The 18,714-nt window shown below is 36.2% G+C and overlaps 1 protein-coding gene across 1 annotated transcript in view; it reads right to left on the bottom strand.

Moving 5' to 3' along the window:
- LOC127657573 (beta-1-syntrophin-like) overlaps positions 1 to 15,858 on the bottom strand; it is a 32,703-nt gene extending 16,845 nt beyond the window's left edge. Inside the window, exons 1-2 of the mRNA XM_052146430.1 lie at positions 15,218 to 15,858; positions 2,486 to 2,702 (exon numbers count right to left, since the gene is read on the bottom strand). Of these exons, the coding sequence (XP_052002390.1) occupies positions 2,486 to 2,702; positions 15,218 to 15,734 (734 nt within the window). The 5' untranslated portion in view covers positions 15,735 to 15,858. The remainder of the gene's footprint in view (positions 1 to 2,485; positions 2,703 to 15,217) is intronic.
- Positions 15,859 to 18,714: the final 2,856 nt, after the last annotated feature.

The following is an 18,714-nucleotide window of genomic DNA, read 5'->3' as shown; positions in this document are numbered from 1 at the left end:
ACAGCTAATGGAGATGGTTTTTGCCCAATTTAGGAAGTGTAAAGACCAAGTGAATGTTTCAATGCCTTATGTGGTTAAAGGACATCTCTCCACTAAGGAGAGCAAGGGGAAGTATAACTGCTATCAAACTTCAGCAAGTGAACATTGAAAAAATACACAACATCCTCAAAGAACCTTTGAGATATACCTCAGACATGTTTACATAGACATATCAATGCTGAGGGCAAAGTAAGATGTTCTTGGCTAATGTATAGAGTAAACAGACTTCTAGAGGATAAAGAAATTTTGTCAGTATATCATGGTTGCTTTTGAGAGGCCACCAAAGGAGAAACAGCCTTTTTATTGTGCATAATAGTTTAATTAAGCCATCTTCTAGACTCTAACTGGCCTGGGTCTAACTAACCCTGACCCCCTCGGTCAAAAATGATGAGCGATGTTTAGATAGTCTCCAAACACAATGTGTTTCTAGACCAATCAAGAACAGAAGAAACACAGGACATATGGAAAGGTCAGTCAGTATCTGTCATGGAGCAATATCATCTAGCCCAAACCACCAGCTATGTACACTCATCCCTACCACACAAATATCACTTAAATGAACATTTTTGGCCATCAGAGTTCCAAAAATATTTATTTTTTAAAATGGAGGGGTGAGGCACAAATTCTATTTTTATTCCAGATAGATTTTGTGGAAGAATTTGACAGAAATCCTCTTCCAGTGTGGCACTTGAGTGTAAGCAATGAATACCTGAAGTATAGATAGAGCTCAACAGCACCAACGTGATGGATGGACTATCAGACATGGGACACAATGGTGTAAATTGAAAACAGACATAAATTGAAAACAGCCGGAGACCTGGCAGCCAGTCTGCAGAGAGCTCCTGATTGACATTTGCAAAAATCAAAACAGATCAATCAAGTTGTCCATCTGTCCGAGGTAGACTTACTGTAGGGGCTGTTCACACTGAATGCAGTTTTGTATTCCATCAGCGCTAATTTTATAATAATTGGTCTTGGTACAATTTCAGACAGACATTTTTGTCCATTGTGTCATATTTAGCTTTTTGTGTGTGTATGTGTGTGTGTGTGTGTGTGTGTGTGTGTGTCTGTGTTTCACACCATGAGTGCCACGCTTAAAAACATTTTATCAAGTAAAAAGAAAAAATGCACCTGCTACCACGCTACATCTAGCTGTTTTTGAACACGAGAATGTGTTCTGTGTGAACGGCCCCTTAGAGTGTTTTAAAAAGGATGTGACATGTTCCACCCATCATACTGTCAAGCAGCTCATCTTGGGTACATCTTCTTTTAACACACTTCCTGTGTAATGTTATGGTTAATCTAAAAAACCACAATGTTCCTTTCTCTGGTGACAAATACAAAAAATTAAATAAAAAAAAAAGCAGTCTGAAAAACAGACAATGAGGTTGGTGAGAGACGTTTTATCACTTTAACAAAAACACTTTCAGTAATGAAGCATAAAGTTGTAACTATGTCACAGGACTAATATTTGCTGATGACTTTATTATTTGCATTTTTTTCTGGGTGATTTTTGATACAGAGCACACAGGGAGCATTTGTTTTGGTGAGAGCCCAGCTCTAAGCACTCTTGCAAACTTTGAAGTTATTCTTGACATGGAATTTGATGTTGTCCTCCATCACATTTGAAGACATGAAGGTTCACCCACTGACAAGCAGAGGACACTACCAGTCTTTAGACATCAAACATATGAGTGAGAGACCAGCATAAAGCATGTGTTGTGCAGGGTGCATTATCGGGGATGTCACATTCTCCCTGTGAATAATTAGACCCCATACCGCTAAAACTGAGACAGCATTACAAAGGGATTGTCTAAAACATTTCTAATCACTTTCTCCACCATCTTTGACAAGCACTACAATGGACAAAAAAAGATCAATTAATTCCCCTTAGTAATATGCAAAGTTCATGACAAGCAAACTTTTAAATGAAATGAATTGAGTTTGCTGAAAATCAGTCAGGTTTTGAAAATTTCGAGAGAAAAAAATTGACCAATGAAATTCTATGACTTTTCTAGGCATTCGTGTTTACTGAATAAGGATTTGTTTATTTTTAAAATATTTCTTTTTTAAATATATTTTTATTTAATTTATTATATTTTACATTATTATACTATCAAAAAGCTATTTATACACCTGATAAAATATAAAAGAGTTGATTATAACTTGAAATATTTATACTGACTATATAGAAATGCCCATCATTTTTTACAATTGTATTATTATTTAAGCATTTCCTACTAAAACTTTCAAATATTTTTATTAATAATGATTCAGGCTTGGAGACCACCATTTTAAATTTCCTTTTATTTTCCTTTTATATTTCCAGATTTTCCATGACAGTGGGAAAGTCTTTCTTGTGTATTAAACTTCGAAAAATTGTTATGCTGCAAGTTTAGTAAAACTCCTGTGGTCAGTACATTGATGAATGCATGAGAAGCTGTACCTGTTTTCTGGGTCAGGGGTGGTCATACTGCGAGTAACATAGCACATTTTAAGGGAGATGTATCTGCGGTCACCCTGTAAGGACAGAGAGGGGGAGCTGGGGATATCGGAGAGAGGACTGCCGAGACGTGGAGACTCAGGCGGGGGCATCTCCCAGCTGATCTCAGACACTGGTGACCCTTTTGTCACATATGGGGTGGCTTCCCGCATATACTTCACTAGAACAAAAACATAAATAGATCAGTTAAGGGTCAGCATTTTGTGAGTATGTAAACTATATGGTGCAACAGTGACTGTCCACTTGTTCGGCCTTGGTACCGGAACTGTTTTTGTCATTCATTTTCCCTATAGGACCTTCAAATTAATCATCAATAAAGAGTTCCAAGTAGGGCTGTCAACTTAACAATTTAATTCAGTGCAATCAATTATATAAAAAATAAAGAGTTAAAAATTTTAAGCAATTAATCAAGCCCCCAGACCATAAGAAGAAATATTCTTGCCATCGAAACTATTCAAGCTTAAAGTTTCACGGTTTCAAGATTTCAGGAGGGGGCAGTAAGCACAAATATAGCTGTGCAGACAGGCAGCTGTAAAGACAACAATCCACAAGTACGGACTGCAGAAAGATCAAGATGAGGACTCAATCATGTATTCAAACAGTTGGATGGAGAACAAATGCGAATTCACAGGCCTAAAATCATGTTTCTGTAAGTTTCAAACAATATTTAATTTGACACACCATCCCAAAACGCTGTTTATGACTCATTGTGATCACAATGAGACACTAGAAATACATCCATCTGATGCACACTGACACGTCATTACAAAAGCCCTTATAATAAGTCTACCACGGACAGATGGACCCTTTTAAACCATGAACTGTACCAATTCATCCAACTCTGAGATGAATCACGACAACTTTTAAAAAAATTATTTGAAAATAAAAAGGACTTAATGACTATGTTTTATATATTATTGCTACAAATAAAAAAATTCTTGGAATTTTACTTCCAAAACCAGTGTTGCGCTTTATTATCAACTATTCTCGCTATTCTCTTTCTTTGAGAAAACCCTGTATCAGTATCAGTAGTATACATACAGTACATACTCAGAATCATCAACACAAAACATCTCTACAAGAAGATTTTCCATCACATGTGTGCAGTAAGCCTTGACTGGTCAAAAATGACAGCATGAAACCCCAACGCAAACCACATCATTCTGACAGAGAAATCAATTCACTGCACATTTGCATAGATTCCTATTGCATTGCTGGACAATTTCTGCTGGGTTTATGGCAGGGCAATGAACTTGGGGACAAAGAACCTCCACACAAATGTGTTGATAAGCTGCAGTAAGTGGATTACACATAACTGCCATGCATCTCAGGTGAACATCACACTGAGGGCCAATTATTACAATTCTATATGACACCTTAATCTTATACCATGTGAGCATTCTGCAGTCACATAATCACTTGAGCTTTTTCACAATAAAAGAGGTATTTCATCATTACCCATAAGCATGAGACAGATCGGAAACTAGCCGTTTGCCTATTTGGCATGACATCAACATGGTTAAAACACACTCTGAAACAGACATAACTGTAGCATAATAAATGTTTCTCCACATGCACATTTTTCACATATTTGCTCCTGTCTTCAAGGCAAAATAGTAAAAGGAACAGTTCCTTTGTTAATTAAAACTGCAGATAGAAGTCAAAGTAATCAAAACCAGGAAATAAGTGGATAAATGATGGCAGGTAAAACATTCACAACCCAATATGGTTGTAAACACTGACATGAAAAATAGAAAGAGGGGAAAAAGTGTTGTATGTTTTGCTTTAATTTAAATTAAAATTGTATGCATTCAATCTCATACCTGATTGGTTTTACTTTGTCTTCAAAAGTAAAATGCAATCTTTTTAAAAGATGATAAACAAAGGTGAAGTGTGCAGTTTGTGCACCATGAGCAGCACCAAATTAATTGCAAAAATAATCCCTTTTGGATAATAAATAATGAGTTTTCATAACGGAACAGCCAAAAAGATAGTGCCGCCGCAAACTAAAACTGTTGGTTTAGCCAATGTTGCTGCTGGTCGAGATACTCATACAAATATAGCCATGTTTTTACAGCCACAGAGCTTACGCATTTTTCAGTTAAATCAGCCTGTGAATGGCTTACTTATAGTTGTCTCTGCATATTAAGCTGGGACAGGAATAAGTATTTTAACAGCTGAAAATAACACACTTCACCTTAAAGTTTTATTGCTTGTATCATAAGCCGTTTCAACCCAAAATATTGGCACACACAACTCAGATGGTGTTTAACCCATACAGATGTGAAGAAAGACCACAACATGTACGTTTTCGGTTTGTTTGTCTGTCTACATCCTGAGACAGTCTGCGTTATTATTAGACTTTCAGTTTACATAGTGCAGGAAATAAGACCAGGGGTGGAAAGAGTACTGAAAAATCATACTCAAGTTAAAAAATGTCAGAAATGTAGTTTGAGAAGAGTAAAAGTACCTGTCCTAAAAACTACTTAAGTAAGAGCAAAAGAGTAGCTCATTTAAAAGTACTCATGAGTAGTGAGTATTGAGTACTGAGTTGCGAAAGCTATGCCCCTTTATAATAAAAACTCTATACTGCAATTTAAAAATGTAGCACACAAACCCTAATTTACATTCCCTTTCACGGCTGTTTGCAAGAATGAATAAAACATATAGGTATTTTATAGGTGTTTGTGACTGACAAATTTTAAATACATCACTTATCTATGATACTGTAAACACTACATTAATCTGATTTCAAAATAAATGTATGGGCGACATTATTACAGAAACTAAACTATGAAAGTTATTTTCAATATCATAATGTATGAAACAATTACATTAAAATCAGTTTATGTGCAGGGTCTAATTTCCCTTAATGCCAACTGAGAGAGTTATTGTTGCACATAAAACATGTTCAAAACAATGCAAGGAATGCAACAACAAAAAAAAAAAAACGCTAAAAAAGCAGGGTCACTTGGCACAATAGAGGCGGTAGAGCAGTTCTTTGGTACAGGGGCCACATTGGGCTTTAAAGGGATAGTTCGAGCAAAAAATTAATTCTCTCATTATTTAGTCACCCTTATGCCATCCTGGATGTGTTTGACTTTCTTTCATCAGCAGAACACAAATTAAGATTTTTAGAAGAATATTTCAGCTCTTTTGGTCCAAACCATACAAGTGAATGGGTGTCAACATTTTGAAGCTCCGAAAATCACATAAGTCAACATAAAAGTAGCCTAATCCATGTGACTCCAGTGGTTAAATGCATGTCTTCTGAAGAGATATGATAGTTTGGTGAGAAAAAGATCAATATTTAAGTCTTTAACTTTCACTTTCTTCTTTTGTATTTGGTGATTTGTCTTCATGCATATCACTACCTACTGGGCAGAGAGAAGAATTACTAGCAAAAATGTACTTAAATATTGATCTGTTTCTCATCCACATCATATCACTTCTGAAGACATGAATTTAACCACTGGAGTCACATGGATTAGGATATACTGCCTTTATGTGCTTTTTGGAGAGTCAAAATGTTGGCATCCATTGACTTGCATTGTATGGACCTACAGAGCTGAAATATTCTTCTGAAAACCTTAATTTGTGTTCTGAAGAAAGAAAGTCATAGACGGATGGCATGAGGGTGAGGAAATTAGAAAATGTAAATTATTAAGTGAATTATTTCTTTAAGTATCAAATGGGGGCCACATTGTCCTCCTTTTGAGATACAATGTTCAACATTGATTTAGTTCTTGTATCTTTTAAAGCCCAGAAATAGTTGTTCTCATTCTAATGCATGATGCACAGTTTTCTGAAGTTTACTGGTGGAATATTCTGCTTGAAGTATTGCTCTGCAAAGATTGACACTTTTCTATCAGACATTATAAAAATCATGATAAATCTAAGCATAATTATAAATAATTTTAACTTTCCTGGTAATTTATTATACAAATAAACACTCTCTCTACATCAGCGGTTGGTATTATATAAAAAAATATGTCATTAAAAATATTTTTATTACATTTATTGTATTACATTAATACTTTTAAAGCTACTCAAGTTCTTCTGCCAAAAGTAGTGAGTGGTTTTCTCGTTTCCTTGCTATTGTTGTTTGATTAATAGCCTTTATATGACATAGACTACTAGACACTGCTCAATTCAGTTACATGTGTACTTCAAGTCCAACATTTGATGTTCAACAACATACGTTCATTTTCGACCAATCTGACTTCGTTTAGATTAATGCCTCATCAAGATGGGCATTGGTGGAATTATAAAGTGTATTTGATTGTTTAGGCTTGAACGCATTAGCGCTTGTCAATCAAACATCACGCAGCGACAGACGTCAGTAAATAAAAAGTAAATCTTCTATATTTCATCTTGATCAACCAACCAGTGGTTGTCTTGCTATCGCGATTGATATAATGAACACCCATGGTCTAGATTTAGAATATAGGCTAAGTATAGAAAAATACTCAAAATTTAATCATCGATATCTTGGACATCTCTTTTTTTTTTCTTCAGATAAACATCAAGCCCAGCCCTACTGATAACATTGCCTTAATCTCTCATATCAAATGCAATAATCTCAGTGATAGATAGCTAATTTACAGGCTACATTATAGACACACAGAATCTAGTAAGCAGAAATATGAATATTTACCTCGATGTGTTTCTTCAAATTAGAGGCAGGATTAATGCTGATATCTGGCTTGAGCAAGTTAAACTCAAATGACACGATCAAGCAATTGGCCTTTTTCACTGAAAAGCCCTTTCAGATGCGGCCGGTTATGTTCAGGTGTTGAAATGTGCTTGAGGCATTCTCCACATCCATAGCAGTTGGTTCCAAATCTGCAGCAGCCATTCAAGTTTTTTTTACATGTGATTTGATGTGAGTCACGAGACTTTCATGTTGATAGATAAAAATAAAGTCAGGACAGGGAAGTAGCGAACAAAGAAGGTTGGGAAATAGTGCATTAACAGTACAGTTACAGCATTTAAAATGTACCCAAGAAAAAGTAAAAAGTATACCACTTTTGAACTACTAGCAAACGTACTATTCTTGGGAAAAAATGTTTAATTACAGTAACGTGAGCAATTGTAATTCGTTACTTTACACCCTGAATAAGAATTTCACAATGTTTAAATGCCAAACAATGATCCCTGTCTTTACTGCTTGACACTGAGAGGATACAGTAACAAAGGCTAAAAGCCAAGATAACAAAGATAATCCATATCCTTCATCTGAATGAGGAAACAGAAGTGATTTTGAAATGGTGTGTCAAAGTCTGACACATAACGGTGTTCTTTAGGGTCAACGATCCAGGCTGCTCTTGCATAAAATATTACAACCCAGAACAGTCGAGTCCGCCACACAGCAGGTGGAATTCTATTCACTTGACAATTCTATTAAGAGTTCCTGTGGTTCTTAATCCTCAAGGACATGCTAAGAGGGCAACTACAAACTCAAGCTTATGAAAGGTTTTACTGTGTTCAACAAAAGTAAAGTGTTACTTTGTGTTAAAACTGCAACTTATATCTAATATTATTTCTGTGCCACCAGCATTATTTAAAGGAATATTCCAGGTTCAATACAATTTGAGCTCAATTGACAGCATTTGTGGCATAATGTTTATTACCACAAAAATGTATTTTGACACATTACTCCTTTTCTATAAAAAAGAAAAAAATGGAGGTTATAGTGAGGCACTTACAATGGAAGTGAATGGGGACATTTTTTGAGGGTTTAAAAAGGCAGAAATGTGAAGCTTATAATCTTATAAAAGCGCACATACACTCTTCCGTAAAAAATATTTGAGCTGTTAAGTTGTTTAAATCACAATATTTACAATCATTTTAGGGTTTGTTGATATTACCTCATCTTGGCAACAAAGTTGTAAAACTTGCTATAATTTTACACAGAATAGGCAAGTGATTTTATCACACTAAATGTTTCCATGTGTATTGTTCATGTCTTGAGTTTATACAGTTCTGTGCAAAAGTTTTAGGCACTTGTGAGAAATGCTGCATAGTGAGGATGTCTTCAAAAATAATGACATAAATAGTTTTCGTTTATCACTTAATGTCATTCAAAGTCCAGTAAACATAAAAAGCTACATTAATATTTGGTGTGACCACCTTTGCCTTTAAAACAGCACCAAGTCTCCTAGGGACACCTGGACACAGTTTTTCTTGGTTTTTGGCAGATGCGATGTTTCAAGCTTCTTGGAGAATTCGCCACAGTTCTTCTATCTATTTAGGTTGTCTCAACTGCTTCTGTCTATTCATGTAATCTTAGACTGACATAATGTTCAGTGAGGGGCTTTGTGGGGGCCTGTTGCAGGGCTCCCTGTTCTTCTATTCTAATCTTTTCTATTTGCAAAAGGAATGCTTGGGAGTCTAGACAAATCATCTTAAGACAAATGCTTTTGTGAAACATCTTATGAGCCTAAAAACTTTGCACAGTACTGTACTTTTGAAAAAGGGAGTATTTTAACATAAAAAAATTGGCCACGTTCATGTCCATTATAAGTTCCTCACTGTCATCCCTATTTTTTTTTTTTTTTTTTTTTAAGAAAATGAGGGTCAGAATTAATTTTTGTGGTAATCAACATTATGCCAAAAATGCTGTTGAATGAGCTTAACTTATATTGAACCTGGAATATTCCTTTAACTAAACAGTCTCTTTCAGGTGTGGTCTTTCAGCGAAAAACTGCGTCTTATTCACGAACCACCCGCAATCAGCAGACGCAAATCTTTTAACAGACACAGTCAGTTCTGAAATATTGCTGCATCAATATAGGGATAGTTCACCCAAATAAATGATCTTACCCTCATGCCATTCAGATGTCATTAGGGCTGCAACTAAGGGTTATTTTGATAATCGATTAATCTAACTATTATTAAAATGATTATTCGACTATTTGCCGATTATAGCAAAAATTAATCATTAGCTCTTAACCGATGTGAACTGATTCTCCTCATGGACACGCACTGAAGAGAGACCAGAAGTAAAGAATTATTGTGAAAAGGACTTAAATATTGATTTGTTTCTCACCCAAATCAGTCGTATCGCTGTAGAAGACATTAATTTAACCACTAGGGTTGTATGGATTACTTTTACTATGGTTGTTTTTTGGAGCTTTAAAGTGCCAATCACATCCACTTGCATTGTATGGACCTACAGAGCTGAGATATTCTTCTAAAAATCTTTGTTTGTGATCTGCAGAAGAAAGAGGTGGAATGAGGGTGAGTAAATTATGATAAAATTTTGGGTGAACTATCCCTTTAAGTATCTAAATTAAGTCGTTACAATTCATTTCCACGCAAATACGGCTCGTTTCTATACAAATTAGGGTAATTATAGATTGTGCTTTTTTCATTCACAAAAATTGCCTGCTACAATTTACATTAAGCTAATACCGACAGATGAAAGAATGCAGGCAGTAAAATTAAGTTGATTTAAGATATATTTGTATACATTTTCTATTGTTCATGTCAGCAGTAATTCATAAAAAAGAAATGATCAAATGATGGAGAAGAGTGTTCTAACCTGGCACAGATCGAGAAGCACAATTTCAGCATGTTACAGAGATGAGGCAAACAACCAGTGATTTTACTGGGCGTAAATGAATTCATAGTGAATTCACACCTGACTGTTTTCAAACAGGGTTCCCAAAACACAGATATATAGTCCCGCCCCAGACTCCTAACATTAGTTGAGCCAATGTTGCTGTGTCGAGCTGGTCAGGATGTTAAAACAAACAGAGCAATGTTTTGAAAGTGCCACAGAACCAGAGTGATAACACTTTTCAAGGAAATTGAACAGTAGATTATGGTTTGTCTATGAATTATGACACTAGGATAGGAATATTTTAACATAAAAAAAAAATCACCTTTTATCATACTAATTCAGTGTCCTTCAACAGGCACATCACACAAATCTGTATATCCTGTGTTTTGGTACAAAAATAACTTAAGGTCAAATAAAAGATGGAGATTTCCATCTCTTGATTTCATCAATAAGAGATGCTATAATGTGTTTTAGTATACATTGCTAGGAGCATCATCAATTTATTTAATCTCATATTGCAAAAAAGTCTGTGATTGGTTAAAACGTTAGAGAGTCTGTGGTTGAATTATCCCTTTAAGAAGGAATCCATCCAACAAAAAATTGTAATGTGGCATTTACACTTATTGTTTTCATCTTTCAAAACCTGGTAAAAGTAGTTCCGCCCACTGTGGAAGGGAAAGAAATTTCTGGCAGGATGATGCCACTACCAGCAGCATCAAATCAGCTGAGAATAACATGAGATTTTAAATTGTAAATGCATTTGCTGCAACTGATATTTGTTATCACCTTATATTATGATCGCAAATCTCTTTGGAGTTGCTTGTTGGTAACAGAATAGTTTGAATACCAATATTAAAAGAGGCTTGCTTGTTTAGTCCATATCATTAATGCTACAAGAAACCAGTTATTCTTGTCTTGTGGCTGCTGTTCAAATATCTCAGTTTACTTATGTGCATTTGGCTTTGTTTGAAAATATGCATTCCTTTGTGTGTACTTATACTCCATGCGTTGAGCGTAAGGTCATGTGACTTGGGAGATTGGTCTTCACTAGCTATGCTCCTCTCTCTCTTGCTCTCTCTCGAAAAGACTAACCCCTGTTCCAATCCCTGTCTCATTCTAATTTAATTTGATTATTTATTTACAATGAGAGAGAGAGAGAGAGAGAGAGAGACCAGAATCATAATGTCCCACGTCCCAGAAATTATTTATTTGTGCCTATGCCTCACGCATATTTCGTGGGGGAGATAACTGAAATTGAAATGTGTGCAGAGACATGCAGTGTTGTTTTGCACTAGTAATATCGAAAAAGAGCTTTTGGCTTCCAAAATGTTTCATTATCACTATTTCACCATTTCTTTGTGCAGGCTTCTATGGAAAGTCTTGACTTACTGCTGTAATTGGGTGTTTTGTAGAGAAAAGTGATTCTAGTTTAAAGCATATCTATGAATCCAGATGCTCCAATCCAATTTGTTCCCCCAAGTATTCCTGGTCTATAGGACTATTTATTTCTATGTAATTATTTTCTGGAAAATAGACAGTGTTGTAAGACACTTGTGTGTGAATATGTTTAATTTATCTACTTAAATCATCAGGTGTACACACAAGCAGCTCTTGTAGGCTGCATTAAACTGGTCTTCCTCATTACATGCTGCCTGATTTGGGAAGAATGGGAATCTTTGTTCCAAGAATAAGAAGAAAAAAGCCCTATTTGGACTTTGATTGGAAAATTGCTCATTTGAGTCATGTTGTGTTTGGCTGCATAGAGCTATTTTACTGGCGCTAACTGGAGAATTGGGGTTCTTGTCTGATGCATACTGCATATAGGAAGCTAGCAATCAGATTGTCAAATGCATTGTTTCTCACACACATAAAGGATATGTAGACAAAACAAAAGATGATACCAGGGAATCAGGGAACCGGTATCCATATGACTTTGTTAATTGATACAATTCAAGTTGGATGTAGTAAATATGTGAGAGCAAAAGGATATGCCAATATTTCTGGCAGGAAATGTCAAAGTGAATTATTCAAATAACCCAAATCCCAAAGACGGGAGAAGGGAATTTAATAGGCCCTGATTTGACATGCAAAGCACTCTGGATCAAGCAATTATTTTAACAATATGATGAAAAATATTGCTTTATATATCCAATCACATACAGTACGTCACTAAAATGTATGTGCTTTTAAATCTACACTATGCACTAAATTAATTATTAGACCTAAATATGAATAACTAATAGATGTTTTAGTTTCAACTAAGAATTTACATTTGAAGATTTGCAATGATCAATCTAACTGGTACTCTGATTCATAACATTTTCTAAGCAGATGATGAGTGCCCTACAAGGATTTAGCACAAAATCTTTTCATTAAAATAAGGACATACAGAAACAGAAGCAACCCTGTGTTTTTAGAATGTGTCTTTATATCTGTTGTGCAGTATGTAGAGGCTTTAAGTGGTCTTATTTGATTCTGCTAGACAAATATGGACACATGTATTGGCTCATCATAACTATAGGCTGATTGCAGCCAGAACACAGTTCAGTGATATGACAAAACACCACACCACACCTGTGCTCACTTAGTCACAGAGAAGACAGGTGGGAAGATGTGAGGTGGAATTGTGACAGAGCTGAAGGCCAAATATCATCAACACGCATTATTTCATAAATATTGCATCTCAGTAGTTTCATTAAAAACTCAAAAGCAACCAATTAACTTGCTGAGTTTCCAAAGTAATCTGATAGGGTTGCTCTCTGTCTTGAGTGTCAGTCTTTATTATGCTGTTTTAATGGTGAAAATGAGTGATCAAAACAGTTGCCGCACAATGTTCTGCTCCGCTGCTGATCTACAAGGCAGTTTAAATTATTTACAGAAGGTGACCCAGAGTCTAACCTGACCCTCAGGTGGGTGTACAGTATCTGTGGATATCACAGAAATGTAGTACAGTTAATATAGTGAGTCCAAAAATAATTATACAACTAACTCCCCCCAGTATAACAGCATTTGTGAAAACTGCAGTTTAGATTTTTTTGAGGAATTTGAGCTGTAAATGTCACAAACACTAAATAGAGGAACAGAATAGAATCTTAGAATATTTTACATACTAAAGGTTGAGACTTGCCAATAAATACTTTTGTATTTTGTAAAGCTTATACTAGAGATAACCCCCAAGCAAATTCCTTGAATTAATCTCTTGATTTACCTGATCAAACATTATGCATCTTTTGCATATAAATAAAAATGATTAATTCTATGCAATAGATATCTTTGTGTATTACTGTCTGTTTACTATGTAGATTATGTTATATGCTGTTACAAAGCAATTACTCACATACTGTATCTATCTATCTATCTATCTATCTATCTATCTATCTTCCATCCATCTATCTGTATTTTCTATCTATCTGTCCAAAATGATGTCAAACCTTTAGACAATTAGCTTCTGATATGAGGTGTACTGAATTGGAGATGTACCTTTGGATGTATTTTAAGGCCTCTTTGCTTGACATCATGGGAAAATCTAAATAAAAAAAATTGTGGACCTCCACAACTCTGGTTTATCCTTGGGAGCAATTTCCAAATGCCTGAAGGTACCATGTTCATCTGTACAAACAATAGTACGCAAGTATAAACACAATGTGACCACACAGCCATCATACCACTCAGGAAGAAGACGCATTCTGTTGCCTAGAGATGAACGTAGTTTGGTGTGAAAAGTGCAAATAAATCCCAGAACAACAGCAAAGGACCTTGTGAAGATTCCGGAGGAAACAGGTAGAAAAGTATCTATATCCACAGTAAAACGAGTCCTATATCGACATAACCTGAAAGGAAGGAAGAAGCAACTGCTCCAAAACTGCAATAAAAAATCTAGACTACAGTTTGCAAGTGCACATGGGGACAAAGATCTTACTTTTTGGGGAAATGTCCTCTGGTCTAATGAAACAAATATTTATTGAACATTCAAATGTTTGGCCATAATGACCATCACGATGTTTGGAGAAAAAAAAGAGTTATGCTTTCCAGCCGAAGAACACCATTCTAAAGGTAAAGCAAAAAATAAATAAATAAATAAATAAAGTAAAAAATTGGAGAAATAGAAGAACTGGAGAGAAATTGCCAATTCTCTTGGACAGTCAGGTAAGCAAATAGGTAGATTTTTCAGTAGGAGCTACTTTTTCATATTGTAACCAATAAAATATATGATTAAAAACATACACATCATATTCTGAAATGCATAATGAACATCATGCATTTGTTTTCGTATCTAGTATCACTTCTCGTGAATTCTGTTCAGAGCTGTCAATAGTGAAATGTTTTATAATGTGTTCACCCCTGTCGCCGATTCCTTGTGTAATTTGAAAACGCTATGACTTCCATGACAAGACAGACAATTGTGTAATATGAATGGTACCACGATCTGACGTATTTGAAAGTCGTGTAGAGTGTAGGAGGCATAAGGTGTGTGCAAACTTCTGACTTCAACTGTATCTCTGTTCCATCCATCCATCTATCTATTTTTTTCTGTTCTATCCATCCATCAATCCATCCATCCACCCATGTCTCTCTCAATCCATTCATCAATCTATCTGTTTATCTATCTACATTTTTCTATCCATTCATCCATATCCACATCCATATATATCTGTATCTAGTTATAGTACTTTTTAACATTTGAGTGGAATAAAAAAAATTATAATAATTTTATAAAATCAACTATTGTGAAAGTCCATATGAAATCTCCAAGATGTTTTAATGATTCTGTATTTTATGGAGAGAGAAAAGCACTTTCATATATACCTTTGCCAATCTCAAAGTTGCTTTCATTCTCACAGGAGGGTACAGTAAACACATCCTTCACTCTAGTGTAGACCTTCCACAGGTGTGAGTGAAGGACAAGTCTGCTGTGCCTTCCAGTGATGTACAATAAGATCTGTATTTTATAGATAGAGAGAGAGAGACAGAAGACACAAGACGTTTTTCTTGTTTTATGCAGAATTGTTTCATTTCTCACCAACATGTGCCTCTACACTGGCTATATGTTAAAAACTTAAACTTCACAGCCCCACTGAAACGTTTTCTCTCCGCTCTGTTGTCCTTACCTTCCAGCGCAACTTCTCTGCCCGCTTTCTTTAGCACCTGCACCGCCTCGTCGTGCGTGGCGTCCCGCAGATTGATCCCGTTCACGGACAGTATCGCGTCTCCCACATAAAGCGCTTGAGTCTGATCGGCAGCCAGACCCTTGAATATTTTACTAATAAGAATAGGCATCTTGTTCTCCCTTCCACCTTTGATGCTGATCCCAAGCCCCCCGACCTCTTGTTTGATAACTTTCACAAATCTTTTACGGTTCGCAATCGCTTCGGGCACTTGTGAATCCGTGCAAGCAGTCCTAATTCCGGATTTAGGACTGTTCGTGGGTTCCTCGAGCTCGTACGAGCCGTTGGTGGTGATGCCGTTCAGGTTGACGCTCGTGTCTCCCGCGGACTCCTCGTAGGTGAGCGTCAACAACTCGTCGCTTAAATTCGCGAGCACCGCGTGCCATCGCTCCCGTACCAGCACCTCCAAACACGTACTTTTCTGCACTCTTTTACCACAAAGCACCGACGCTACCGCCATCTTTGCAGCATTCTTAAAACGCCATGTGATTTCATACACACACGCACAGGACTTTACACCCGATCAGGGAAAAAGTTGTGTTTCAGGTTGGATAGTTTCAGCCCCTTCACTAGCTTCCCTGTGAATATCCTCTTTGGGTGGAGCAAATGTGTGACTCTGAAGTGTCCTGTGTGGCCATACAGACACATAGCAGAACACAGATGTCATGATGTCAATGTGCTGATTAAAATCTGTGAGTCAGTTCATATGTACATATCATGGAAATCATTGTAACTTGACTTCGTTTACCATTAATTTATCTGACAACTTTTTAAACTGTTTAAAGTAATATTGAGATTATTCTTACTGTTTTACGTCTGTGTATAAATATGTATCATTTAGGCTATTTAAATTAATTACAGTGCAGCCCCAGAGTGAAACGGTGTGTTAGGGTTGTTGTGGTTGGCTGAATAGGCTATATGTCATGGAAAAAATAAATAAAGTATGATGATTATTAATTTCGAAGCAAGGTGATAAATACCTATATTAGATGTGAATAGCTACAAGCATTGAAAGGTATTCCGCCAGACTTTCAATGGCTCAAAATGAAGAGTATTTAGTGACATCTAGTGTGTCTTTTACGTTACTGCATCTTCATTCCACCAGTGGTGAATAATGTCGAGCACACAAAAAGAGCTTTAAAATACAAATCCCTCTCTGTAGTAATGTATAAAATAAGTGGATTTTTATCATGGAATGCATATCAGTGACCAGATTCAGGAATATTAAATACATGTATTCGGCTAATAGTCATCATTAGCAAATATAGTGTAACAGCCAAGATTACACAAAAACATGAGCCAAAAACAATAACTTAGAATAAGCTTTTTTCTTTCTTTTTTTGTGTGTATTTGAGGTGAAATGTGTGTGTGTGTGTGTGTGTTCTTGTTTTTTTAATGAGCAAATTAGGTCTCAGCATGACTAATGATCAAAGAAAGAAAATAAATGAGCAGCAGACTAAACTAGCTTCTTGAAAAACAAGCATTTCTACAGAGCATGTTTATTTTACTTTAGTTATAAAACTTACAATGATTTGATTAATGATTTAGAAAATCTTGCATTTCAGACCACTCTCGTTAGGTCAAAAGCTGACTTTGAAGCAAAACATTAAGTCAAATGCTTTGATCAAAGACAATACGGAATTAAAACTTGAAAGTGAATTCATTAAGCTATCTAAAAGATGATGAGAACAATGTTCGAGAAACTTCAAGGTTAACCCTTAAAAATAATGTCTAATGCCTAGATTACCCTATGGGTTTGATTAGGACTAAATTAAGAATTAAGACTTGCATGAAATTTACAATTTAACCCCAGTACAACTTGCAGGAATCTGTGCCTATAATTTACAAGGGCTGCTGTACCCCCCCCCTTTTTAAATTGCGCAAGTGTTTTTTGTTGGTCCCTCTTGATTGTGAAACAACAGGGATACACATGCAGCTCATTAGAGTTTAAACAAAAGGCCATGTTGAAAATTAGAGCTTCAGAGTGACTCCAGAGGTTAAGGACAGACTCACTTTTATTATCCAATACAACCATCTAGACTCCCCATGTGCTGTTTCATCACAAATTATCTATTTTGAAATAGCATATAATGCAGCTGTGTTGATTATTGACTCTACAGGAGAAGGCTGTGTTCTGTGCAATTGCATTTCATCATGGGAAGTGGACGACCAAACTGCAATGCAATAAATGTGTTTTACTGAGAAATATGGCACAAAATTTCAGGGTAATCCATCATAAGCATCTGCAGTATTTGTTTTATCAAGATGTGTATTTTGGACTTCTTCACTATAGTCTGGGATTGTGCTGGAAAACTGCATTAAGACAAATTGCCAAGGAATGTCAACTTCATAAGTCCCTGCAGAATCTAGAGTAACTGCTACAGGAATAAGTAAGTAAAATATAGTGTTTAAGGTATTTAAAAGCACAATACACCAAAGCTGCAAATAACAGCCCATTTATGGAACTAAAAAAAACGAATGCTTTTACGAAGCAATGCCTAGATACAAACGTGCAACAGTGCCATGTGTTTAAACGATTGCATTGATTACCTTAAACATTTTTACATTTGTGAAGCAAACATGTTGGTAAATTCACTCAGAGGGTGGGACTTTAAAACCCTATTCCATGATTCCAATTTAAATGGCTGGTGAAGCTTAGCACTCTGCCTATGCTGACCTTATCATGAGTATATAAGTGATAGCCAGCTTCACATCATCAGAAATTTCCTTTTTCAGTGCAGCGTAGTCATCTCCAGTAGCTGGAATCCTTACGCTTTGCTGAGCATCTTGCAACCGGTCCGTGAGAACGAGTTCTAATTTTCTCCCTGCATGTGATGACAAAGAAGCAAAACTCTTCTGATTTTGTAGTGTAGTTTAAAGTGCACTCCTAAAGGAGTACATTTAAGAAAATTAAAAGAATCACTTGCTAAAAAGTTTGTCTTTTTAAAGACAGAAATGCTTCACATGTGTTTTCCAAAACCTGCTGTGTGGGTTGTCCTTGGCCCTTTGCACATGTACGCATGAATAAGCACTGAGCTCGCTCTGCTGAGGCCGAGCAGCATCTGTATTACCTCAGTGTTTGGTTGCTGAAAGATCAATCGAAGTTGCAAACGTGCAAGCAAAGAGACCTGTGCTGGCACATTTGGGGCCTTAAGGGCAAAGGACAAAGTACGCGAGTGTCCAGTCAGCAAATTTCCTTCATAGGAATGAAACCCGACTCGATAACCATGTCGACACCTGTTCGACGAATATGTTCAGTCCATTCTTCTACGCTGGAACACGTCAGTAACAAAAACATTTTTTAGTACCAAACTAAAGGGTTTGGCCATCTCCAACTGAGAATGTCCCACTGAGTCATGGATGCTATTGCACTCACAAGACATAAAATGCCATGGGCATAAAAGCTCATTCAACCAGGAGGTATGGCTTCCTCTTGGGTG

The sequence above is a fragment of the Xyrauchen texanus genome, chromosome 17 (assembly GCF_025860055.1).
Source record: "Xyrauchen texanus isolate HMW12.3.18 chromosome 17, RBS_HiC_50CHRs, whole genome shotgun sequence".
Lineage (NCBI taxonomy): Eukaryota > Metazoa > Chordata > Actinopteri > Cypriniformes > Catostomidae > Xyrauchen > Xyrauchen texanus.
The sequence above is the reverse complement of the archived record's forward strand: the minus strand, read 5'-3'. Positions and strand labels throughout refer to the sequence as shown.